At 39.5% G+C, this 27,594-nt stretch overlaps 2 protein-coding genes across 2 annotated transcripts in view; one reads left to right on the top strand and one right to left on the bottom strand.

The window, feature by feature from the left end:
• The window catches only part of LOC116817044 (protein argonaute-1), a 207,907-nt gene that overhangs the window by 92,858 nt on the left and 87,455 nt on the right, over positions 1 to 27,594 (top strand). The gene's annotated exons all lie outside the window — the stretch shown is intronic.
• CLSPN (claspin) lies at positions 1,134 to 27,594 on the bottom strand. Its single transcript, XM_032766807.2, has 25 exons — positions 27,423 to 27,594; positions 25,445 to 25,580; positions 23,078 to 23,547; positions 22,493 to 22,657; positions 21,989 to 22,078; positions 21,652 to 21,724; positions 19,583 to 19,691; positions 17,478 to 18,043; positions 16,107 to 16,298; positions 14,733 to 14,911; positions 12,824 to 13,026; positions 12,240 to 12,304; positions 11,572 to 11,777; positions 10,851 to 11,011; positions 9,707 to 9,933; positions 9,306 to 9,420; positions 8,485 to 8,569; positions 8,055 to 8,155; positions 7,344 to 7,508; positions 7,101 to 7,222; positions 4,705 to 4,832; positions 3,940 to 4,048; positions 3,155 to 3,237; positions 2,789 to 2,950; positions 1,134 to 2,441 (listed from the first exon to the last, which is right to left on the bottom strand). The coding sequence occupies exons 1-25, from the start codon at positions 27,432 to 27,434 to the stop codon at positions 2,328 to 2,330; spliced, it is 4,038 nt and encodes a 1,345-aa protein (XP_032622698.1). The 5' UTR covers positions 27,435 to 27,594; the 3' UTR covers positions 1,134 to 2,327.

The following is a 27,594-nucleotide window of genomic DNA, read 5'->3' as shown; positions in this document are numbered from 1 at the left end:
GATAGCTCACAACCTGCCCCCATGTAATAACCTTGTGACCCTGAGGGGTCAGGACCCTCAGTTTGAGAACCCCTGCACTAAACCCAATTACAGCCCTTCTACACAGAGTGGACGTTTGTGCTAATCTGTGTTATATTAATGTAATGTTCAGGGAATTATCAACTCCTTGAGCTTCAATTTAATGTGCCTTCCTTTTCTCAAACAGTAGGAAGAGGCATTTTATATTGCTAAAGTCATTGAGTACAACACTTCTTACCTTATTAGCACATTCACTCTTCAGTCACTCTCTGCTACCCTATTGGGTTTGTACAATGCTCCTGCCACACCGTAAATAACTGGAGATTTGTCTAAATTGATGGCAGCCACATGGCCTAAATGTTCAGACATGGCTCTTTGCAAGTCGAAAGCCAAGTTACCATGTGTGCAGAGCTAGTAGTGAGGAGTTTGACTGACAGTGACAACTCAGCCTACTGAGTAATATGAAGTAAGGAGGTGCAAATATTTATTTGAATATATTTAATGAGAGGAAAAAGTGCACCAAGGGACTGCAAAGCACAGACATCTGGTAAAGAGACACTGGCTACGTCTAGGAGTACAAACCCACCCTGACCCCATGGGTACGTATTGAGCTAGCTAGCCCATGCTACTGTGGTGATGCTACTTTAGCACACTACTTCCAGGGGAACTAACATGAGTAGGGCTACTCAAGCTGGGAATCACACCCCCAGCTCCAAGCGCAGACATAGCCAGTTTCACCCCTAGGTCACAAGTTCAAATCTGGCGAAGTGTAGCAGTTAACAAAACCACTTTTATTGCTGGCTAAAAGTATGGATTTAGAAACTAACAAAACCAAACTTAAAAAAGGACATTAAGGAAATTTACTCTCAAGTCCAAGAATGTATATGCAAACATAACCCCTGTGAAAAAGACCTACATGGAGTAAAAGACACCTTTCACTGAAGCAGTTCCTCTTTGTGCTAGCCCATAACAGGGCCCTCTAGTGTGGCAACAGTGATAGAGAAAGCAGGCTTGGCAGAGAAATGTATTTCTTGAAATACGTGCACACAGCTGCAGGAAATTTTGTAAATTAATTTTAACTTCCACAGAAAATTTAGGGGAAAAAACAAAACAAAACCAAAAACCACACATTTATTGTAAAATTGCACTCCAATATTACCATAGTACCTTACAAACACAATATACATTAAAATATTTTACACCACCAACACACCCAAATGTGCTTATGAAATTACAAAATGTACAACTCAGGATTCTTCTGTGATCAAGTCAGCATCTTGAGCTTTTCAAATCGAGCCATAGGAACATGTGGAGTCTTTAAGAATTAGCCTGTATGTTACAATAAGTTTTAGCTTCACAAATTCACAATATAGCCAGGTGCACATTGTACACCCTTACTGATCTTCCAAGTTTCTGTTCCTTCCTCAGGCTTTAGGATAGATGGGAATAGTCGTTCTTCACTAGTATAAAAACCTTGTTTCTTCATTCTAAAGAAGGCCTTACTTTTCTGTCTGCACTACAAAGGATGAATTCTCAGGGAAGACAACACCTTGGTCCAAAACAAGGCAACAGGAAATTTAAAAAAAAGATAAAAGTCTTATTTGTGTAAAAGAACCTCTTCACATACACATCATCCCATCATGTCTACATGTATGCGAAGTTTGGCTGTAAAAGGTAACTAGTGGGGGGAGAAAAGCTACACTGCTGTTCTAGAAATGAAATAGGGTTAACTTAAAAAAAATGTATATTTTAAATGTAAACCAGAACCTTTTGGGATATCAAGTCTGTATACGGTCAGCATTAGAGAAAGCAGTAGGTATCAAAGGAAGATAGGAATACCTCAATACTGCAATTGTAAACAGTGTATGCAAACCATTGCTATTATGGACACCACACCTCCCAATGATGCAGCCCTCGGTCCTTTATATATCAGTTCGCCACAATACAGAGGTGGTACAGCTACACTAACACCAGATTACTTCACTAACAGAACTGTCAGGAGGATGGGGCACGGAGTCAAGACATTTGAGGAGCTGTTCCCCACAAGATCTGCATCCTGTAGTGTAATTTCAGTAATGCTTTGGCATGAAGTATTAACTCACTCTCTGCACATCCAAAGCACGGACTTTTTTAGGTTTTGCTGGTTGTCCCGGAATACTGGGAAAGACCTTGTGGAAGATACGAAGACTTATCTGGCAACACTGACACAGGTAAGAAGAATCCATTGGTGCTTGAAGCTAGAGATTTGCAAAGCATATACTGCGGCTGGCAACAAAGACATGATGCAATTTCTGTCCCCAAACAGACATTCAGCTCTCCAAGTATCGGAATATGCTTCGGCTCTGGGTCCCTTGTCTTGCAGCATCAGTCCTGGGCCGTTTGGGTGAAGGCGTTACCATCACTGTAGGGCCTCTTTTCTTTGCCTGTAAGAAAGCGTGACACCTTGGTAATACACATCTGTGATTATTCAGAACAGTTGCAACAAGATTTCCCATCACCACTGTCCAATGAGAGCAAATATGCACATCCTAATCTTGGTTTTCTAGTGTGTTCCCTATTTCAGGCAATGCACCCAAACAGCTCTTACTACATTGTACATAGTGCTATATATTACAAGGACACATTTGAGACAAAGTGTAGTTGTCCCCATCTGCCTATCAGGATTTTGCACCTGCACATTCAGTAAAAATGCAGCCAATTAACTGAACATTCTTTAACATGGCAACATATGCAAGTTGACACTATTGGCACATCCCACATAAATCTCTACCTGGGGTTTTGATTTCTCCTTTTCCTCTTCACTCTTGACTGGGGAAAGTGTGTGGAAGACGAAGTTTCTTGAGTTTCGGGGAGCATTTGGATTAAGGTCTGACATGGCTGCAAGCTTCTGAAGAACAGCTTTAGGTCTGTTCAGAAGTGATCCATTCCTTAGCTAAAGCCAACCAATATATTTCACATTAACAAATTGCATGAATAATTTTAATAGACTGCAGTTCTTTAGAGACAACCACATTGCACCCACAATCCCCAAAACCCTTCTATATCTGATCAGTCATCAGTTATCTGTATTTTTAAATGCATTCTGTAGATGCAACATGAAAATACACATCCAAGTTCATGCCACGCAGGTACCAACCTGAAGATCAGTGGTAGGTCTGAATGTTTCAAAGGGATTTCTTGGTAGTGATTTTGTTTCCTGTACAACTGCTACAGGGTTTGCTGAGGGGGGAGAAAAAACACAGAAAAGAAATTCAATTCCTGAGTATCATTAGAAAAAGAAAATTCATACCAGACAGGGAAATACTTACAAATGACAGCAATCCTGTTCCAATAAATGCTGCAGCCAGAATTCTGTTTTAAACCGACCAGCGAGCAATATAACTGATAGCTAACAACAATAGCAAAGACGTCTTTATCACCTGGCAGGGAACTTGTTTATTTCTGAAGTAGTTATGCAGTCTCAGAATCACATTTTTGCCATGTGCAAGTTAAAAATTGACTATATTATTTGATTTAAACCACATTATGCAATTTTTCCTTAAGCAGTTTGCACTCTGGGAAGTAGTGTGCTGTGTTGAATGTCACTACACTCAAAGAGTCTTTGTGAGGCAGTGACCAAACGAGGAAGAAGACTGAAAGCACAGAGACATACTGCCACACTATTTTTTAAAAAATTAACGGAAAAAAAATACTTTAGCAAAAAAAAAAAAAAAATCTGCTGGCCATCAAGATTGCAGCTGCATCTCTTAGTGCCAGACAAGTCAAAGCACTAACAAACTTCGAGCCCATCCTGCACTGGCATGAGGGGGATCAGTGGCGATATCTAGACTAATAGCAACTTTCATAAGTGCTTGGAACAGTCAGTAGCTAGTCAGTTTTTTCTTTCTTCTTGGATGCCACTTTAGTGTGAAGCAAGCTTACCTTTCTTCTGCAAGGACTTAGCAGTCATCATCTTCGCTAGTATCATGAACTGACTATTTTCACCAATTTCTTCTTCCTCCTCCTCCCCTTCATTTTTTCCTTTCTCTATCTGATAAAAATAGATGATATTTTTAGACTGGTTTCAGAGTGGTAGCTGTGTTAGTCTGTATCAGCAAAAACAGTATCAGTCTTTGTGGCACTTTAGAGAGACTAACAAATTTGTTTGGGCATAAATAAACGGTAATTCATAAATAAGCAAACTGCAAGAATTAGAATGCACATCTCATTCAGTGACTTGAACGTACTAACTCTCTTTACTAGATCAGTTTTAGGATACAAGGCCAATATAAACCAGCAATTAAAGTTTCCTGCAGTTTTTCAGGTCGTTTATCAGCATCATCTTTTTATTTATTACAAACAGTTAAAGCTCCAAGATACCAACCAGATTTCATTCCTCAGACCCTATGTTAATTAAAGCAACTTGACCTGGAAGTTTATAGGCCTTGGAATTAGGATTCTGGAGCAGGAAACAGGATTTCTGGCTCTGCCACCAACTCAGTGCATAACCTCATGATGGGGAAAACTGATTGCCAAGATCACAGGAGGAAAAACAAAAAGGTGCTACATAAGGGAGAAGTGAAAACTATATTTGATATGGTTTTAACTAACTGGACCAACCGAGAACTCTGTCAACAGTCTAGCATGCTTTGTTAATGGTGTACAGAAGTATTAAGCAGTCAGCCTTTTTGCAGACTAAAACAATACCTGCTCACGGAGCCACTGCTCTCGTTCAAATCGCTCCTTTCTCCATTTTGTCTCTGTCTCATCAAGCTGTTCTTCATTCTCATCATCATCGGAGTCTCTGTGAAACAAGTCCATCTGAGAAGCATCATCTAGAAAAGAAGAGACAATAGTTAGTTCTCCCCATCAGAGAGGGGCATGAGGAATGCAGATAAGCTCTCCTGTCCATTAAAAAGAAACCTATACTCCCAAAAAGGTTCCACAGACAAAGCACATAGGTTTTGTTTAAGAAGGTAGTAAGTGGGCACGCAGAGTTTAGGAAAGGGTTACGAACTCTCTCCCCACCAGAAATCAGTAAGAATTTCAGAAACGATGAAGATCAAAAAAAAAACCAAAAACAAACAAAAAAAAAAACCACACACCACACACACACCAAAAAAACCCCATACATGTGCGCGCGCACGCACACATTATTAGAGCTAGTTAAGCTGCAACAAAATTCCTTTCTGCCCAGAATTCTCATCTCCTAAACAACTCCTGGCAATGAATCTCTGAAGTGAATTCATGCAGAATGCTTCCTCTCATTTAGATGGATGACACAGATGGAACCAAAGCATTTAGCAAAACAGTGGAAATGTTTCCTGTAAGGAGTTTTAGAAAGCATAATTCGACAAGATTAGTACTATCTTCAAACAATGTAAAGAACTAAAGTAGGGTACTTGAACATTTTGCAGATAAAATTTGTTTATGTATATGTAAATCACATTCTTGCTTAAACATAAAGATAATATTAATTTACTCTTGGCTACTAAATAAATATATTTACAATTGCCACAGTCCACTGCTTATTCGTTACTGACATCAAAATTAGCAGAAATATTCCCTGTGCATGGTTTATATACACAGCACACAATGGTACAGGCTGGAGACTGACTTGTGAATAAACAAGTCTTGTATTAGGAGGCACAGTTGTTATACAAGGGATCTTGCCCCAGCAAATTAAGTGTGCTATGCAATACCCAAGAATAAACCCTAAAACCAAGCCATCAAGAACCATTTGAGTAATGCCAGTTTCCACTGGAAATATACAATTAGAATGTCTGTAGGGTTTTTCCTTTTGCCCAACTAACCATTCCACCTGCTCCCAAGCAAATGGGCAATGGCAGTCAATAATAAGAGTCTCTTTAATATGTCTGTGCCAAAATGCAGAGAGAACAGGAATGTTTCAGAAAAAGAGTAGAAAAGTTACAAAATCCAGCAAAGGGCCGTGAAATCCTCACTTCACAACACCTGAAAAAAAATAGTAAGTGACTCCTTAAAAGAAAGCTATTGAGGGAAAATATAGACTGTATCTTGTCACAATAGTATTGTCCTAAGGGAGTTCAGAACAGCAACATATGAAGCCCTGCTAAAAATATTAAGTATTTGTGTGTAACAAACTGGCTATGTTGTATCCCCCTCTAGTGGCTACACATACAGAGTAAAGAGCCTTCTGCTGACAAAAAGTGATTGGAGATGCTCCTATACCTCCTGTGCTGAAAATTCCAGGTTCAAGTCCTGTGGACAACCTATAATGGGGATCATTATATACACACCTTAACAAAAAGATTCAAAGCCATGCCCATCAGCTTTCTGTTTACTTTTTCCTGGACTCAGCCTGCAGAAGAGCAATAGATAGCACCTATCTCAAGGGTCGGCAACCTTTCAGAAGTGCTGTGCTGAGTCTTCATTTATTCACTCTAAAATAAGGTTTCGCGTGCCAGTCATACATTTTAACGTTTTTAGAAGGTCTCTTTCTATAAGTCCATAATATATAACTAAACTATTGTTGTATGTAAAGTAAATAAGGTTTCTAAAATGTTTAAGAAGCTTCATTTAAAATTAAATTAAAATGCAGAGACCCCCATACTAGTGGCCAGGACTCGGGCAGTGTGAGTGCCACTGAAAATCAGCTCACATGCCGCCTTTGGCACCCGTGCCATAGGTTGCCTACCCCTAATCTATATTCTATTTTAGTTAGATGGTAGGACTTAAAACCACTTAAGACTGGGAGAATCTTTTAATAGCTACTACTTTTTTAAAAAAAAGTTATTTCTTCATATTATCTTGAAGTTATTGATTCCCCGGGAGTGTTCTGTTTTCAATAGCATGAGATCCAAAAAAGGCTGTTGCTGCTGCTTCTTCTTCAGACTTTTCAAGCCAAGGTTCTACTGTGGTCTGAAACCAGGCAAGACAAGTCAAAGCAAGTCCCCCACCCCCAGTTACAAGAAACGTGTGTATTAAAACAATAAACTAGGGCTCAGTAGATCTTACAACTTTAAGCCTCATATTGTAAGTACCTACTGAAGAGTTTTCTTCCCTCGACCTCCCACACCATATTTTTTGCTCTACAATAGAAGATTATTATGCCAACATTATACCTATGTTTTTCCATTTGAATTTTCTCATTCGCCCAGGACCATCACTGTGCAGGTCTCCATCAGCAAGGTATCTTTCCTGGTACAAGCGTAACTGACGCTTATCATCATCAAGCATCGCCTTCCTAATGTTATTGTCCAAGGGAGAGAAGCCTAGGTTAGTTTTGCAATTCCAGATTATAATCTATTATAACTTTTAGATGTGCATTTGAGGTAACGCATAAGTATACTAGGATTGCTACTGACATGTGTATTTTGTTAATTTGATCCTGTAGTTCCACTTCAGTAGGAAGTTCTTCATCAAGCATCTCTTCTTCATATTCATCCAGCTCTTCACCATCATATTCATCCTCACTTCCTACTTCACTCCCCGACAGCTCTGCCTCATCTTCCAAGAAATCCTGCAGTTTTCTATAAGAGAATTTCCAAAGGAGTTAAAGTTAGAACGTTTAGCTGCATCACATGAAACTTTGGAAGCAAGAGCAAAGTCTTTTTGGAACTTCTGTGTATGCTAAATTACAGATGCTATTATTCAGTTTTCATTTTCAATTTGATTAAGTTATTCAAGTTTAAGAGCACATGAACATGTGGAAGGTCTGCCAGTTTACTTCACCTTGGTCCTGCGGGACCCATTGTTATTTTAGTTCTGAGATTTCTTACCAGCAGCCCATCTGACAAGATGACAACTGCCTTCTAAGAAAAAAAACAAAGGTCATTTCACTTGCAAAATGTGTACTACCGCACCCACTGAAACACATTAAGTCACGAGCAATATTAAGAGAAGTACTATTTCATCAAAAACAAAAAAAGTCACTGTTGCTTTTATCCTGGCCTCTTGCTCTTTATTTTTAAAGCTCCTTAAAAAGCTCCAACCCTGACTCTTAACTATTAACTAAGTTTCTAGTGACATGGTTCTGCTTTTTCTGGCAGGTCAGATAGGGAGAAAGATTTACTCACAATTTTTTCTTTAAGCTCTGTTTGTGTCGCAACAGCTCCTCTTCATCATCACTAACTTCTGCTTCATCTTCACTTCTCTCATCACCTTCATTTTTTTCATCCTATCAGTCAACAAGAAACAGTTTACTGAATATCTTAGGAATTTCTGAAGAGTGTAACTGCAACTGCCTCTGTTTTTCAATGGCTAAAAACAAAAATAAACCAAGAAAAATCCAGGAGGTTTTAGTCTAAGTGCTCACAAACCCAAGATATTTTACCTACTACATCAGAATTCTAAATCTGCACTTCTTACAATGACCCAAATACTGCTCTTCAGCAGTTTCAGTAATCATGCTGGAATTTTTGCACAAATGGATAGACCACTGAGAAAATAAATTGAGTGCTTATGGGCAGAGCTCTGAAGTCATCACATAATTCTGTCAATACTCACCTCCTCACTATCAAAGGCATGGTCATCTGTTACGAGCTGAAAATTGCCACATTCTTCCTCCTGCTCCTCATCATCTTCCCCTTCCCTATAAAAACAAAACAACATCACACACTTACAATTGATCTCCAGCAATGGATATGAAATGGATTGACGCACGGTTTTAACTGCTGGATGAATTAGTGACAAGCAATTATCCATGATAGCATCTGAAACATTGCAATCTCCCAACACTGTGTAGCATGGAGCTTTAGGTGCTTAATTCCCCATTAGCATTAGTGAGAGTAACATTGGCAAGCCATTATCTTTTGTGTTAGTTTCCCCTTCAGTAAAATGGAATGCCTCTTGGGGGTATGTTGGTATTCTTTAAACAATTAAGTCTCATAACATCCTTGTTAAGTGCACATGAAATCAGTCCAGTTTTGAAGAGGAGGAAAACAAAGTTGCAGAAGTTAATGACTTGCCCACAGTTCCTGCATTCAACTGCAGAACTGGGAACAGAAGCCAAGAAGTTCCTAATCCTGTGCTTTGATTTGATCAAAATTCTCTACCCACTTTCCGCCTCCACCATCAATAGCAGTAGAGACGCTTTTTCCTCACAATGGACATTGGGAACTGCAGCGCCTTAGGAGTCTCTCAACTCTCACGTATCATCAGTCAAAGGAAGAACTGTTGAACATTGAGATACTCAACGCCTTCACCTCCAAGGTAAACCACATTTGTGTCAATAGCATTTTGAACTCCTGCTGAACCAGAGTGAGACACATCAGAAGTGAAGTCAGATCATGATCACCAGGCAGAACTAGAACCCCTGTAATGCTGACCTGTCAGTTGGGAAGGAGCCTGAACAAAGTGCTAATGCTTCTGCCATTGGATCATCTGCGTCACTCTCTTTTTCTGGCTTAGAGGATGCTGAAGATGTCCAGACTGGAGATGTTGCTACAGAAAGAAACCAAAAGAGAAATCATTACACAGCTTCCTTTCGGAACATCACTGAATGTCTTGGAAATGATAGTCAACACATGTCTATAAGATTCCAAACAGTTAAAAGTGCACTAAACTCTTACGGTTCCAAGTACACTATTAAAATTCCTTAGGCATGACCAACACTGAAGGATTAATTAATACGAGATTTTTTTTTAAACTGAGATTTGCACACACACACCCCTCCCGCCCCCCAAAAATCACAAATCCAGATCACTGGGAACAGAAACTCAGGACTTACTCTGAGAGATGAATTTTCCAGAACAGAGATTGAGCAGTTCTTCCATGTTTTGGTTTTTGCCAGTATTAGCGTTCGGAGTGTGCTCAGCCTGACTGCTAAACTGCCCAGAACACAAGTCCAACAACTCATCCATGTTGGCATCCATTGCATTCTCATCCATACTAGCCAGAGACAGCTGATGCTTTGAGGACTGGTACTTATTCCTATGGTGCCCAACATTCAAGAACCTGAAAGTAAATTTTATATAGAAGTTGGCAACTACTGTTTAATACCCACCACATATTGGAGAATTTTGCCCTTCCACTTATGCGGAGGGCTTGTCTACAGAGACAAAGCAGAACTCTCAAAAGAGAGTCTTAACACTCAGTTATAGTATGACTAAGCATGACATTGTGGGAGTTCCATGTTTATCTTTCATTGATTCTAGATCAACTTTGCTCAATTTAAGTAGGTAGATGGCTTCTCTAACTGCCAGTCTTTCAAACTCAATCTGGAATAAGAGGATCCAGTTGTGTTTTCCAACTTACACTGCCAATAGTAGTGGTTCTGCCAATGCAATTTGGCTGTTCTGGTGATGTATGATGCAAAATAAAATCCATCTTGCTTTGCCAAAGCTGCAATGGCTCTGCATTGGCTAGGAAGAGTAAAATGCATTCATGTCTTTTTAGTCAGTAAAGTTAACAGCGGTCAACGGATCAGCTGATTAAGAAGGTTTTAGTTATTACATGGTTTTCTGATCTTAATTGTTTCAGCAAATGAATACTGTACTCAAACCCAGAAGATAAAAAACTAATTAAAATCTAGACCTACTTCAGATTTGTGGAGGGTTTTTAAAGAGGGATTTAAAAAAAAAAAAAAAGCCACCACACCTTTAAAAATACCAACTAAAAAATTTGTGAGGGATAGACTCATGCATTGGCTTCTTTGGTACTCAATATACTACAGTTTCCAACATTAATAAAGAGGTTATCATTGGGCCAATCACACTGTGTAAAGCATGGCATAACATAAAAGACCAACAAAGCCATTTAAATAGCATGCCTTTTCATGAGCCTAAGGGAGTAAGAACTTCATAAAAATCTGTCCTACTTCTGTTAAACACATACAGAATGAAACCCCTGAAGGATGTAGATCAGTAACCTACCCGTCTGCATCAAGAAGTTGGCTCTGAGTATCATCTTCCAGAGAAAACTGAAACTGAGATTCTCCAGCTCCTGAAAATAAACTCTTGGGCTCAGGAGAGGCATTGTACAGATCCTGGGAATCCTCTATGGGAAGAGAGGGCTCAGACATCTTTCCTGAACTCTAATCAGGGAAAAAAATTAAGATAAAATTCACAAGATCCGATAATGAACTAGAATATAAACACAATCTTTTCACGGTCCTACAAGTTGGAAGCAAAAAGGGTTAATGGTTGTGCCATTTTAAACAGATGAAAATACAGAAGAAGAAGGTTAACAAGTATTCATGATTGTCCTGCTACCTGGTTAAGAATGTACTAGTGTGGGATGTTGTATAGGCCATGGGAATATTTTTGTATAGTTCATAAAGAGTTACCAAAAACAGATTACTCAGCAATGGGTTTCTGCCAATATTTTCTGAATTTTTAGAATTGGATTTGTATATTTAATACATCACCCTGATTTGTTCTAATACGAATTTTTTAAATATTTATGTAATCAGTCAAGACAGAGATTCTGCATTGATTAAATCCCATTTAACAACAGAGGGGACACTGGTTATCTGCTACGCTTACATTCTTGACCTATAAAAAGGAAGCTTGGCTTTGGCCTTAAGTCACAGAATATATGAAGTTGCAAAGAGAGAGTGCAATGAAGAGAGAAAAGATAGGGGAGGAGTCTTACCTTGGAAGCTGAGCTGATAAAGCTTGCTTTGAACAAAGCTGGAGAGGAAGACCTGAAACCTCCTACTGCAGATAGAAAATTTGCCCCACGTGCCATCTGTTTGTTACAAGGCTGATATGATGGAATCATGGAGCCAATCAGCTCAAAGCTGCTGTTGTGGCTGCTCTCTTTTGCGGAAGTTGGCAGTGAAAATGAATCATCATCTTCTAAGGAAGAAAGCAGCTATTTAAGACGGCATTCTTAAAACTCACTGTACCATGAGTGCAGACAAACCAAGGAATGTGAAGAGTTACATTGGCTGCATCAGCAAAAGAAAGTCACATGCCTCAATAGTTCACAATAAATTGGCACCAGCAGTTCCCTTAAAATGCCTAATCAAATGACATTTTACAATTCAAATCTAACCCACATCCTGGATACTTTAACTTATAATTTGATGCAAGAAGTTTTGATTAGGAGTCATACTCCAATCCCCACCACAAAGAGGGACCCCAGTGTTTTTTTAAAATTTTTAGTAAAAGTAGCAAAGCAGCATTTCACAGCCCCAGTGCAAGCATATGATAGAGACACCCCAATGGTAACTAGATACAGAAATGTGCAAATCACTCGTGTGCCAGAACTGAAAATCCCAAAGCAAAATGCTTGCTTTAACAGCAGTTTCACTTTACCTAACTTGCTAGGTCTTTTGCTTGGAGCTTCCTCCAACTCAGCTTTTTCATCAGGAAGAGAATATCTGCAATTTATTAACAAAACAAAACAAAAAGCATTATGAACAAGTTTTGTTTTGTGTGCATTAACTATCAGGCCTGGTCTTTTATAGACAAGGTCATGTATGTGGAATGCACTGCCATTAGGAAGTTGATTTTTCCACCAAATGATAAGGATATTCATTGAGACAAGCTGAGTAAGGTAATATCTTTCATTGGACCAACTTCTGTTAGTGAGAAAGAAGTTTTCAAGCTTACACAGAGCTCTTCTTCAGGTCTGGGAAACTACCTAAAAGCATCACTGCTGTCATAGCATCACTTTCACATGCAAACTATTATTTTCATGTGACTGTTGCAGTCATGAAGATGCAAAAACACTCGTAAATATTATCACAAACGGTGAGAGAGACAGCAGGCATCCTTATATTTAAACATATACATGAACCCACTAGTTCTCAAATCAAATCTCTCATGTGTATGTTAAACAGATTAAAACATAGTTGGAGCAGGCTGCATTCACCGTTTCTAAAGACTGGTTTATTTACCCCATTTTGAAGGAGTTGTCCTTGAATAGCATCAATGTAGACTCTGTTGAGGAAGATTTGGGAACAGAGTCACAATGCACAGACTTGTCCACCCTTTCCTCATCAATTGATTCTTTGTCAGTTTCTTTATCACCATCTTCAATACCCTTCTCTTCCAGCTCCTCATCATCTTCCTCGGCCTCACCAAGAAGAAACTCTACAGTCTAAAAAACCCAACACACATCCATGTAATGAGACAGCAGGAATTATTATTTTGACCATTTACTTAAACTGCATACCTTTATATGCCCAGTTCTAACATGGAATTATTGAGGGGAGAATTGAAGGATGTTTCCAACTCCTGGACTTCTCTACTCCAATGTCTGCTCTGACGGGGCTTAGAATAACCAAGTCATTTTGACCCCTTAATAACTGTTTGGAAAAGAATGTCTAGCCTCCAAGACTGACTCTATTGCATCTCTGAGATCAGCCAAGGGATCTCACTTAAGTCTTCATCCATTCTGTTGTAATCAAACTTCTTGCAGCCAGGAGCTGAAAATATTGGCATCACTCAAAATGGAACAATGCAAAAAAAAATAAAATAAAATAAAATTATAGGCTTTTTGTTTACTTGGCTAGGTGAGAAAGTGGGAAGGGCTTCACCTCTGTGTGAAGGATCAGATATTGGCCAATCCTGGAGGGAGCATACGTAAACTGAGAGAGGAGTTGTTTGAACTCATATGGCAAAGCAAACATTTACTCTAGGCAAAAAAAAAAAAAAAAAAAAAAAGAAAAGGTTTAAGTTGCAAACACGGTCAGCCAGCCACTAAAATGCTGTATTAATTTTAAAAGATTCTGACTATTCATATATTTCAAGTGTTTTAGGTCAAGCTGAACTATTATATGGACTGGTAAAGATCACTTAATGGCCAGATGCCAGTGCTGTAGTCCCCTTTTCAGGGTCACATCCCCGCTTAACCCTGTCCGTGCCCCCTACTCCATCCTCTTCAGCCAAGGCCAGGAGCGGGGCATGGCTCAGAGGGAAAGACAGGGGCAGACAGGGGTAAGAGGGCTGAGGCTAGGGTGGGAACAAAGTTCCAGCCAGGGGCACAGGGCTGGCAGCTGGGGCCAGGAGCAGAGCTGGGTGGCACTCCCTCCCCAAAACAGTCCTCTGTGCACAGTCTGGGGACCTCTGTGTTAGTGTCACTGATCAGGAAGAGACTGGTATTGAAACAAAAAGATCTAGTAACGCCTCACTTAACATTACCTCACTGATCTATTAAAGAACATGCTCATTTAAAATTGTGCAACGCTCCCTTATAACGTTGTTGGGCAGCCCCCTGCTTTGTCCACTGCTGGCAGGAAGAGCAGCCCGTTACAGCTAGCTGGTGGGGGCTTGGAACCAGGGTGGGTCGGCAGCCCCCTCATCAGTTCCCTTAAGTCCCTGTGCGCAAGCCGCCCAGCAGGCCATCAAGTGCCCGGCAGTTCAGGTGTCCCGCCCCCACTTCTGTGTGCTGCTCCTGCCCTCTGCCTTGGAGTTTCTCCTGCTGCTTGCTTCGTGGGTGGGAGGAGGAAGAGAGGGGCTAATGTCAGGGTGTCCCCCCAGAGCTGGGGGGGACGACACATGACAGGACTCAGGAGGGAGGGAGTTTGCTGGCAGCAGCTGCTGTCTCAACTTGCTGATCAACTTAAAAAGGCAGTGTACTTAGAGTGGGGTCAGCGTACTTAAAGGGCAATGTGCATGTGTGTGTCTCTCTCTCACACACCAAGTTACCGTACAGTATTTTTAGCGTCAAAAGAACTGTCTCCATGGCAAACTGTGCATATTAATATTGCACAAAACTCTGATTTATCTCATTTCCCTGTTAATTATGAGGAGTCAGCAGACTTTAGACATAGATAAAGTTATGTAAAATTGTGGTGTATAGACCTCCGGATTGCATTCCTCTTCCTCAGACTCGTCTGTCATTTCTTCCTCCTCTTCTTCCTCCTCCTCAAACATGTCCTCATTATCCAGTTTAAGCAGCGCTTGCCGCTTCTGGCGTTCCTCAATCCTGCGGAGTTTCATGGCCTCCTGTAGTTTAGCCTTCAGCACTTGTAGCTTTTCACCTGGACAGAAATGAATAAACGAATACATTAGATCCACTACAATGAAGCCTTAAACTTTGCTGCCTCAAGCGCACAATTTAATGTAACTACACACACAGAAAGAAGATTAAAGGCATTTGCTCCTTTTTTTTTTTTTTTTTTAAACATAAGGTTTTCTGACTTGATCTGCTGATTAGAGGAGCTAAATCTCTTAACCTAAATAAAATGCCATTTAGAGAGATAACAACTTTATGAATCATCAGGATCATTCCTCATTATCAACAAATGCCACTGGCACAGCCCCATGAGCTAGCAAAGGGTTCTTCTCTGATCAGAAGCAAGAGAAAGAAGTGGCTTCCAGTTGCCCATGGCAAATGAAATATTTCACCAACAGCTAGAAAGCATGCATGTCGTAGAACAAGCCAAAATTACCCACCTCTAACATTTAAATATTATAGGTGATTCAGATTAAGTATCCTTTTCAATACATGCAAATAAAATGATATGATACACAAACAGCCTGCATTAAGAATAGCAACAGGGATGAAAGTACTATTAATTATGAATACCACACGAGGTTAATCTACAGATGTCACGTATATGATTAAGGATAAATGTTTTATATGAAATTGTGGGGTAGGGGGAGAGAGATTCCAGAGGGCAAATGGCTACATTATGGCACAGGGCAACATCCTCTTTAATAGCGAACACAGTTCAAGATTCAAGAGTTACCTTTTCAAGCTTCTAACATATCAACCTGGTTAGAAAAATACAGCTAATGGGAACAATGCCTGTTAATTCTGGAAGCAGGGATTCTCATTTGGGGGGGGGGGGGGGGGGAAGAATATGGTTGCAATTGCAAAGAGAATCCCAGATTAAAAACTCCATGATCAACTAGTAAGAGAATCTGAATGTCTTTCCTTCACAATTATTTATCTATTGATTGCAGCTCATTATGAAACTGAAGCAAGCATGTAGTTTTAATTGGACAATGTGTTCACCACTTTGCATGAAACATCCTAAGACGGAAGCTTAAAATCAACAAGGCAGACACACATAAAAGATGATCCAGAGGAAACACTGAATTATCTTATACTTGAATTTTGGTGAAAGTAAACTCCAGTTGAAACCTTGGCTTCCAGTAAAGATGTAGGATATTAGATATTACAGTAGTTTCTTAACAACTCAACAACTATGACCCTCACCCCAAATATACCTGGCTTTGCATGGACTGTATCATCTAGATTTTCTGCAGCCAAAGTCACCGGCACCACAGCTGCCTTTAGCTCCTCTTTACCCTCTGCAGTGGTCTCTTTACGAATAATGCTCAAGTTCACAGTCCGTTCAGTTTTTAACTTGGCTGTGTGAAGTATATGCTTCAAGAAACGTGCTTTCAGTGCTTCCAGTTCTTAAAATAATATGTTATATTTAAAGTCAGAAGAAAAATTCCTGCTAAGATCAAGTTAATTTGAGGCAGCTAAAAAAAAAATAATTTCAGGTCCCTTTTTATACATACAGTTGTTACATGTTTCTAAAGAACAAAAAAAAAAATTTAAAAAACACACTGGATGCTGAAGTGCAAGAGGGGTCAACATTATTTGATTTGAAAATTACATCAGTAACAGTGGCCCATCTCTGGATAACTTTGCTCAGCCATGCACTTAGGATGGCTTACTTTAATACTTGGGCATATGATCAAATGCCAGTTGAAAACCTTAAACAAAAAAAACCCCACCACCTCACAACTAATTATTCACTTGATATTTGGGTATCAACATTCCATTTCATTAACAGACTCTCCGCCCCTCCCCCCTCATATGATCAGACAGACATATATATTTAAATCCAGGTTGATAGTGGAGGAGTCATCATTTCATGGCATAGGCCATGTTTCCCTATAATTTAAAGAACAGACTGAATGCTATTAATAAATGTATGTAGGTATAAATGGAAACTTACTAGAATTGTATTATAGGACCTCAAAGTGTAATGCAAACTTAGATTGATATGGGATCACCTATCCACCACTGAAACAGCTGAAATTTTCAAACATGGGTGCCTAAAGCTAGACACCGATATCCTTAGAGTGCTAAATAAGAGTGACCTGATTTTCATTTGCTGTGCAGCCATGACTTCTAATGAAATAATCAGAAGGTACTCATGCTCATCATCTCTGAAAGTCAGGTTTCTTATTCAGATACGTGAATGAAAAGATTTAGAGACCTAATTTTAGGCACCCTAAGTTGAAAAATGTTGGCCTTCCAGCTTAGTACAAAAAGCTAATGTCATCTTATTTAACTAGAATTGCAGGGAGAACTGAAGTATGCAAAATTTCATTAAACTCTTCTTACTGAAAGGTCTTTAACAAAGGATCAGGATTTCTGTTTTAAATTCTCATCTGAAAGACAGTACAGCCACCAGCATAGCCAGTACTATGGTGTGACATTAGTTTTCCTTAAAAGAAAGTGTGCCTGCCCCTTTCTGATTCACCAACTTCTAGTTGTTCCTCAGAGTTCTCCCATCTAAGTTCTGGCTTAACCCTGCCCAGCTTGTCAAATCTAGCAGACTGCAACAGGTAATACTGTACCTTTGTTTGATTCAGGTTCATCAAGGATAATAAAGGAATCACTATCAGAGCAAAGTCTTGGCTTGATGGATAGATCCACTCCCAGCTCCCGAAGTTTATCCAGTTTAGACTTCCTCACTTTTTGAGGTTGAATACCCACCACCGGTACCACCCGTTGAACAGATTCTTCATGTGCTACACCTATTTTATGTGACTGGTCCTCTCTTTGTACATAAGCACATTCTTTAGATGCCAAGGGAATTTCACTCTCCATTTGTTCACTGCAGTCATTACCGAGTAGGCTAGACTGCTGCTGTTCTTCTGAATTATCAGCTGTTGTAGGTCTCTCACAAATATCGGAAGCACCATCCTCTCTGTGCTTCTCAGCACAGTTTTCTATCAGGTTCTCCACTACATCACGGGAAGGTTTGTCCACAATGGTAACACCAGTATCCTTATTACACCCCATTTCCAGTTCCCTAGCTGCCAGTTGATCAGCCTCTTCAGTCTGATTATTGCTGCAATTTAAAGCTGAGTTCTTAGTGACTGCACTTTCTTCATTTAGACAGGGCTGATATTTAGTGGACCTGCCAAGAACAGAAAAATAAAGTCATCAACCAAAACACAGTACATCAGTCCTTAAAATGACAACTGTTAAATGTGAGAAAAGCCTAAATCAAACCAAGGCAACGAAACTATGTTCTATTTATTGTCCTTGAAAAATCAGTTTTGGAGGGAGGCGGGAGAATCATCATTCATAACCGCTGCTTATTTTAAATATATCTTCATTTTTAAATTCCATTTTAAAAATGGACAAAAATTAATCCGGCACATTTTTACTGTAAAGAATTACGATAGGTTTGCTCTAAAGAGTGCAGAATCAACTGGTAAGTAAATTACATTATCACAACTTGGATTAAGTTAATTCCTGAGAGATTTTGTAGCCACAGTAGAGTACAATTCGTCTACAATATTTAAAACAAAAAAGATGACCCAAGCACAAAGTTTGGATCCTAATCCAAACTTTCTCTAAACTCATGGTGGGAGGTGGTTTGGGAGAGAGGGGGGCAACCAGCGTTAATCTGGAGTGCTCCATCAGCCCTGCTTACTTAACATATTCGCTTGACGTCAACAGTAGTAATGCAATATTGTAATTCAGATCTTAGATGCTCAGAATCCTAGAACTGAGTTGGTTCTCATATCACATTACAATACCAATTATCTAATATTACTGTACATTATGCCTATATATAATACTCTACTCAGTAACACACATTACTAGTTCTATGCAAATACAATAATATCAAGTTAGGGTGACTCTAGGAAGCATAACAGTAAACAGCCTGACATTTGGGCATTTAAAAATCTCAACCATTAATGCAAATTAATGTAGGATTCTTTAGATTTCATTTCTTTTTAAATTAAAAGGAAAAAAGTTCACTAACTGTGCCCTGAATACTCTTTATTTCAGTGTACAGCACACCTTCTAAAACAGGATTTGGTATTAAATTGAACATGGAAAAAAAATCATAGCAGTGGTTTGAATTTGGAGGGGAGAATGGGACATTGTCACAAGAATTTAGATGAGCATGATCCTTTCAAATTTTACTTCTGTATACCAAGTACAAATATAAATAAGGATTTTAATTTCACTCCTGTCAGAGACTAGCTGGTACATAAATCTATTCAGGCGAAAAACATGTGGCCTGCTATTACATACTAGTTACTAAACTAGCAGGTCTGCCACTTAGAACACTGATTCTCAGACTGTGGTCTGTGTCCAACTGGTGATCAATCAACACCCTTGCTGCTGGTCTGTGGAGAGTTGGCTAGTCACATGGTGAATACTTCTTGTTTCCAGCTGTTAAACTGCATTAAAAACAGTTAAAAAACATAATAAATACTTCTCTAGTATTACTCTCCCACTGAAGCAATCACTTTAGTTGCCATAGAAGCAGTATGGGATTACCAAGGAAAGGTGGGAGGCCTACATGGTTGCAAATAAGAAGGGAGGCTGTATATTAGATAGCTTTTTCATAACATGGACCACATGTTATGAAATCTGCTTCAGGAAGATTGAGAGCCTTGATTTAGAAGAGAGACTATGAGATAAGCTTGGTCCTTACTTTAGCAGTGCCATGGCATTTCCCTGCAATGTTGGTCGAGGTCTACGCTTGAAGAACTCATGGATGGTTTTGGTTTCAGGTATATGATACGGGAGAGAGAGAGATGATTCTGCCAAAAGGAAAAAAAAAAAATAATTTAAATTGTACATCGAAACAACACGTATTTTTTTTTAAATCCAATTGCTGGACGATCAAGATGCTAAAGATGCACTCAAGGGTTGTGGAGAAACTAAATTAATTATTTGCATCAGTCTTCAAGGCTGAGGATGTGAGGGAAATTCCCAAACCTGAGCCATTCTTTTTAGGTGACATATCTGAGGAATTGTCCCAAGTTGAGGTGTCATTAGAGGAGGTTTTGGAGCAAATTGATAAACTAAACAGTAACAAGTCACCAGGATCAGATGGTACTACCCAAGAGGAGTTCTGAAGGAACTCAAATGTGAAATTGCAGAACTACTTACTGTAGTGTGTAACCTATCATTTAAATCAGCTTCTGCACCAAATGCCTGCAGGATAGCTGATGTGATGCCAATTTTTAAAAAGGGCTCCAAAAGGCGATCTTGGCAATTACAGGCTGGTAAGTCTGACTTCAGTACTGGGCAAACTGGTTGAAACTATAGTAAAGAACAAAATTGTCAGACACATAAGGGAACATAATTTCTTAGGGAAGAGTCAACCTAGTTTTTGTAAATGGAAATCATGCCTCACCAATCTACTAAAATTCTTTGAGGGGGTCAACAAGCATGTGGACAAGGGAAATCCAGTGGATACAGTGCACTTAGATTTTCAGAAACCCTTTAACAAGGTCCCTCACCAAAGGCTCTTAAGCAAAGTAAGCTGTCATGGGATAAGAGGGAAGGTCCTCTCATGGATTGGTAACTGGGTAAAAGATAGGAAACAAAGGGTAGGAATAAATGGTCAGTTTTCAGAATGCAGAGAGGTAAATAGTGGTGTCCCTCAGGGGTCTGTACTGGGACCAGTCCTATTCAATTAGTCATAAATGATCTGGAAAAAGGGGTAAACAGTGAGGTGGCAAAATTTGTAGATGATACAAAACTACTCAGATAGTTAAGTCTCCAGGCAGACTGTGAAGAGCTACAAAAGGATCTCACAAAACTGGTGACTGGGCAACAAAATGGCAGATGAAATTCAAGTGTTGATAAATGCAAAGTAATGCACACATGGAAAACATAATCCCAACTATACATATAAAATGATGGGTCTAAATTAGCTGTTACCACTCAAGAAAAGATCTTGGAGTCATTGTGGATAGTTCTCTGAAAACATCCACTCAATGTGCAGCGGCAGTCAAAAAAGCAAACAGAATGTTGGGAATCATTAAGAAAAGGATAGATAATAAGACAGAAAATATCATATTGCCTCTATATAAATCCATGGTATGCCCACATCTTGAACTGTGTGCAGATGTGGTCACCCCATTTCAAAAAAGATATATTGGAATTGGAAAAGATTCAGAAAAGGGCAACAAAAATTATTAGGGATATGGAACAGCTTCCATATGAGGAGCAATTAATAAGACTGGGACTTTTCAGCTTGGAAAAGAGATGACTAAAGGGGGATTTGATAGAGCTCTGTAAAATCATGACTGATGGGGAGAAAGTAAATAAGGAAGTGTATTTACTCCTTCTCATAACACAAGAGCCAGGGATCACCAAATGAAATTAATAGGCAACAGGTTTAAAACAAACAAAAGGAAGTATTTTTTCATACAACGCATAGTCAACCTGTGGCACTTCTTTACAGAGGATGTTGTGAAGGCCAAGACTATAACAGGGCTCAAAAAAAGAACTAGATAAGTTCACGTAGGATAGGTCCATCAATGGCTATTGGCTAGGATGGTCAGGGATGGTGTCCCTAGCCTCTATTTGCCAGAAGCTAGGAATAGGCAACAGGGCATGGATCACTTGATTACTACTTCTGTTCATTCCCTCTGGGACACCTGGCATTGGCCGCTGTTAGAGACAAAATACTAGGCTAGATGGACCTTTGATCTGACCCAGTATGGCTGTTCTTATGTTCACCCTTACACCAAAGAGTTTAGGTTTTACCTCTAACAAGTCGCTGGGTCTCACTATGCAGTCGTTTAATGGCTTCTTTACTTAATCTTGCTGCCTTCCGTTCCTTAAACAGAGAAAAGAAAGACCCTTGAAGCCACAGGACTGTTGGGCAGAAGTGTATGTATTTTACTAAACAGTTTTCTTCTTTCAAACAGCAAGAAAACGGAAGAAAGTACTAACAGTTGGAGCAGAGTTTAAAAAAACAAAACCCAAATCAAACAGAAGAATAAGATACTCTGAGGAGCAATATAAATAAGCCTTCAAATAAAATTATGAAGAAATACCAAGGAGTTAAAAAGGAACAGATATTTATAACGAAATATTCCACCTTTCTTTTGGGTCCGTTTAATGTAGGTTCCTCACTATCATCATCAAATACACATTTGTAGTCTTCACTCTCAGAAAACAGATCTTTACTCTATAATTGGTAAAAAGAAGTCTATTAAATTTCAAAACAAACGGAAGCTGTCAAGAGCTAAGAAGTCTGCAACAAAATAACTTTGTACAATTATTTTTTGTGCCATCAATCTTGAAATAGCATCAGCAAACATTTTCATAAACCAATGCCAACTACTGTCCTGGTTTCTGCAACTTCTTTAAGTGCCTCTACAGCCTCTGTTGCAATACTATTTTTGGAATTTTCTATGACAATGCTCTTCAGAGAAGGCGATAATCTCCCTTCACCTCTAGTGAGCAATGTGATAGCGGGGACTATTTTCTTCCACTTTTGGTAAAAGTGGAAGCATCCCAGTGTCACCAAAAGTGTGTGTTACATACTCAGGTACAATACCTTCTACAAAGAATATTATAACCTTGAACTAAAGTATGTTACCTTATGTTTTTTCATTTTGTCTTTCACAGCAGCTCTTATTGATTCCAATGACTCTTCATCCGCAAGAAGCGGATCATTTTCCTCCTCTAAATCATTCTCAAAGAGTTCTTTGTCAGCAAGAAGACACCCACTATCATGAAAATGGTACCTTTCATCGCCATCCTTCTGGTAAGCATAAGAAGGAAAGTACAAAGAATTATATTAATTTACAAGTTTATTTCAAAATTTTTAGAGTCATTAGCAAAATTCAAAAACAACCATCCCATCATCCCCAAAACAAAAAAGTCTTTCAAATTCTTTAGGCTAGTCATGTTGACTTTATAGCATATCTAATTTTGGAATGCTAATTTATGGAGACAGGTTCGCAACTGCTGCAATCAGCATACACAAGGAAGAACTACACAAAACCCACCAATGGCTCGAGAAAAACCCTGTCCAAAATTTGGGGGCCCCCTGTGTGGATGTCTAACTTAGTGTTGTGATATGAACTCACATATTTTGTTGGAGGCTTCAGATCACCACCACCAAATGCTGGAATTTAAACAACTGAAAACACCAGAAATGTTTGCAAGTAAATTTTTATACCTCCTGTTTGTGTTTCTTTTCCTTCTTCAGCTGTCTAACAGCCTCTCTTTTTCTCTCTTTTTCCATCTTCCTTCTTGATTTGGCTATCACTTTGTCTGTTTCTTTCTCAAAATCACTTTTGTATTTTTTGTATTTTTTCCGAGATTTCACCGGCATGTCCACAGGTTTCCTCACTTGTGAGCCCAACTCATCCTTAGTCAATTCAGACTTCACACCTATTTCAAGGTTTCCAGGATGCAATGGATCACCTGTGTCACTCTCATCACTGTCCCGCAGAGCTTGGCGAATTCGATGGGATTTTTTGTTCTTCTGGGCAAAACTGTTCTCATTCTCCTCCTCACTGTCCACATCTCCATCCACAATGTCAGTCTTCTCAGGAAAAATGCCTTTTTCTTCGCCCTCACTCTCGCTGTCCTGAAGCACGTTCTTGCTTTTTGATTTTTTACTCACAAATATCTCCTCATCTGAATCTGGTGGAAATACATTACACTCTTTATGGCACACAACAACATGTTTTTTTAAAAAAAATTATAATTGACATATGATTAGTTCATGCACCATGCCAGATACTTTTCTCTGAGACATTTATTATCCCCTAAAGTCTCATGAATACCAATGGAAGTTTAGTACAGCATAGCAAATCCAATTTAATCTAGTCTTTGAAAATCCATTCCCCTCCCACCCCAACAGCATAATATATACAATTATCCACCCTTAAAGAAACTTAGAACCATCTCAAAATGACTTTAGTTTTTAGTGTCTTTGCTTGAGACTAAAGTATTTATATATAATAAAAACATGAACATATATAGGAAATAGTATATTACTAAGTGAATTATAATAGACACATTATGGCTCCAATCCTGCAAATATTTAAACAGGAACATAATTTTACTCAAATGACTAGTCCCATACAAGTGACTGTGCATGTTTCCTCTTCTGCTATACAATAGATCAATATATCTTTAAAGTGTGTATTCCTACCTTAAAACACAAACTTACAAAACCAGTTATCTTCTTTTCAAGGATATGTGGGGGACCGTAACTGAACATTTCCTGGTTTCTACTGAGTTCAGAGTTCTGATGTTCCGTATTTCAGAACAGTGCAGGGAGAACAATGCAATGTTGTTCAGCAGAAACCTTAGCCACACTTTAATTATGTTTTTTTTTATAAATTTTATTTAAATGCAATAGTTTAGTTTTTTTATATGTAAAAAAGCCTGCAGTCCAGAACGTCATAAAACTACTAATTAGCTCAGATCAAAAGGTAGTAAGTATATAATACTTATTAAAATACTTAAAATTTGAGAGAGAGTGTGTTATCAGGGAAGAACTGATTCATCTGATAGACATGGAACAAAGTGTGCATTCAGAAGCCTCTTTTATCCTCTCATTTACTTTTCCAACCATACCAGGTACAGGAAACATCACTGAGCTTTAACTTTAATAGAAAGCTATCATTAGAACAGTGTTATCTTAAAGTGAAAGCTTTCCTTATTAAAAAAAAAAGCATGTTACACTTCTCCAGTGAGCGCTGAGCATTCTTCTTGCAGCATCAGAAAACTCAACACTTTTCAAATTGAACTTCTACAGACAAATGCTCCTTTTCCAGGCATCAGCCATATATACTTTCTTTTTTCCCTCCACAACAGCCTTTAAAATTTTTGCCAGATTGGATCGGTGTAAATGTAGGAGAAACATCACACACCAAGCCAGCAGAGTTAACACTGTTGAATCTGCTTTGCTGGGCTATGCAAGTCATAAAAAATAGAAAATAAGCAGTTAAGATATTCAATATCCCACTCAGCGTTTCCCCTCCTCAATCTCAAGTACTGTCCACTTACCACCCTCACATCTCTACCCTTACCCTGAGCAACCAAAAGGGCACTTTGAATTCAGACCAGATATATTTTTATATGTTCATGTATTTTGATTATTAATACAGAATTGGGGTGTTTTTACACTACATCATGCATAAGTTCTGTATGTTGTTTTGGATTGGTATGTTAGTGAGCCAAGTGGTGTCAGACTGCAAATGACTGTTATGCGATATTTTCTTCCATAATATTTAGAAAAACACTCAAGAATGTAAATTGTTAGTGACTGCTTTGATGTTTTTTTAAAATGTAAAAATCTGAGAATTAAAGCCTGTATACATACAGGAAAAAACAGCAGCTTATGCAGGTTGCATAGAAAAAAATAATCAAGGGTTAGCAAATCAAATGTGTGACTTCTGAAGGGCAAATAGTCCAAGACCACATTCTCTCAGCCTTCTGCAAAAGGAAACACCTATAAATGCAAAGTACAACACCCAGCTTTTAAAACAAAAACTAAAACCCAAAAGAGAGACCTGACAGTATTACAGACCTATGTCACCAAGAGATGCAGTTCCCTTCTTGGATTGACTTGGACAGCTTGTTTCACAGCTGCCCTGTCCACTGTCACAATCACTGTCAAAGGTTTTCTGCAAGTCAGATTTCAGATCCTCTGCTTCTGAATTAAGCTAGAAACCAAGAATAATATTAAGCAGCTTATACAGTATTAAGGTTAACAGAGATGACTCATTGAACTCAATTTCATCCCAATGCATCAAATTGGATTACACAAGATATATTGAAATGTTATCACTATAACCTCTTAGGAATTCAGTTCATTCAACTGAAACATGATTATGCTGTATTTATTATTGTATAAAGTTGATTAAATATGAACTCAGTGAAAGCATCAAAGCAAAAATCAAACATTGTACCCAGACACTGCCTGGTAACCACTGCTTGAGACAACACCAAAAGCCATGAGAAACTTGCCACTTTCATCTGACATATTAACACTTCTAACTTTATGTAACCTGACATAAAATAAAGCCATCCCTAATTGTGTGAGCAATTAAAATTACTCCAGGAAGGTGATAGCCTGACAGGTCATTAATTATTATTCTGTATAATGGACAAACGTAGTGAAATCCCAACAACTTCAGCAGCAGGGCACATAGTTAAGATGACAGAAGACAGACCAGCTAAGCATCTCTTAGGAGGACATCCTTTTGGCATCGGATCAAGGTGATGATGGAGGGATAATATGGAGCATGAGGTAAGAGTTCTTAATGTGCATTACCAAGGAAATAGGAAAAACATGTCCTTGACAGAAGGGGCAAGGGGAGGAAAAGAGAGCAGCCAAGGAGCTCCATAGTCTGTACTGCCATGGAGGAATAGCCATAGAAGTAGTAATGGAGAAAGCCCTTACAGCAGGTCTGCAGGCTAAATACGGTCCATGACATTTAAAAACAAAACAGATGCCATGCCAATATGTGCACCCCTAAATCTCATAGCTTGGGGTCTTCATTCGTATTGTGTGCGGGTCTTATGCTCTGTGGGCACTTCTCTCATAATTAACAGGAATCTGTACTGGCATAACTCAGGCATCCAATTGCCCACCCTGGGTAGTGATGGTAGAGACAGCAGTCGATCAAGGGTGTAGGAATTTGAATGATTGTCATATAAACCACTATCAAGAGTCCTGGCAACACCAGTATTCCCATCCCACCAGGAGATCAGATGCCCAGCATGGGCCAGTGCGGACAACACCTTTCTGGTGCACCTGGCCTGGCCAGGCATCCCAGCATGCATTACCCCTCACCCTGAGAGGTAAGCCAGGCCTGTGGTTCTCAGCCAAGGTTAGGTATACTTCTGGGGGTACATCAAGGCATCTAGATATTTGCTTAGTGTTACAACAGACTGCATAAATAGCACTAGTGAAGTCAGTCCAAACTAAAATTTCATATGACTTGTTTATACTGCTCTATAAACTGTATACTGAGATGTAAGTACAATATTTATATTTCAGTTGATTTATTTTATCATTATATGGCACGTATGGCACAGTAAAATGAGCGCGAGACCAAGAGTTCAGTACCAGTGTGGCTAGGACCCTTCTGTATTTTTAGTCTGATTTTGTAAGCAAGTAGTTTAAGTGAGGTGAAACTTGGGACACACCAGACAAATCAGACTCTGAAGGGTACAGTCTGAAAACGTCGAGAGCCCCTGAGCCAGGCCACACAAACACTCCCAGCATCCACTTGGCTCAGTGTGCCGAAGTGCACGCTGGGTAGTGTAGTCCCTATATGGGCGCGGTGCATGCTGGGACCTGTAGTATCCCCCGAAACGGCCGTGCGGGGTGGCACCGCCGGCCCGGTGGCCGCGGTGCATGGCGGGAGTCGTAGTTACCGCCAGCTGCAGGAGTCCCAGTCAGTCAGAACCGACCGGCAGGGAGGGGGTGGGGCGGAAGGGTGCTGCACCCCGGCATCCCCTCCCGCGCCGGCCAGGCGATGCAGGCCGGACGGGCTTACCTCAGCCGCCATGGCCTCCTGCTGTCCGGTGGAAACGCGACCCTCGGCGCTGCTACCTCTCAAGGCCCTGCCCGGCTCTCTTCAGCCGCCGCTGTTAAAGCCAACACCAAGCCAGCGATTGAGGCCCCTTCGATTCTTCGCGCTCTGCCTGAGTTGGCCGCGCCTTCCCACT

Source organism: Chelonoidis abingdonii, chromosome 25 (genome assembly GCF_003597395.2).
Source record: "Chelonoidis abingdonii isolate Lonesome George chromosome 25, CheloAbing_2.0, whole genome shotgun sequence".
Classification (NCBI taxonomy): domain Eukaryota; kingdom Metazoa; phylum Chordata; order Testudines; family Testudinidae; genus Chelonoidis; species Chelonoidis abingdonii.
This window is presented reverse-complemented; position numbering and strand designations above follow the sequence as displayed.

What these genes read in the sequence shown, in the direction of transcription:
- CLSPN (XM_032766807.2), bottom strand. An exon ending in AAGAGGAATGCAATCCGGAG is followed by an intron (nt 13,027 to 14,732) that starts GTCTATACACCA and finishes TGGGTTTTTTAG; the next exon opens with ACTGTAGAGTTTCTTCTTGG. An exon ending in CAAAAGACCTAGCAAGTTAG is followed by an intron (nt 11,778 to 12,239) that starts GTAAAGTGAAAC and finishes TTTCTTCCTTAG; the next exon opens with AAGATGATGATTCATTTTCA.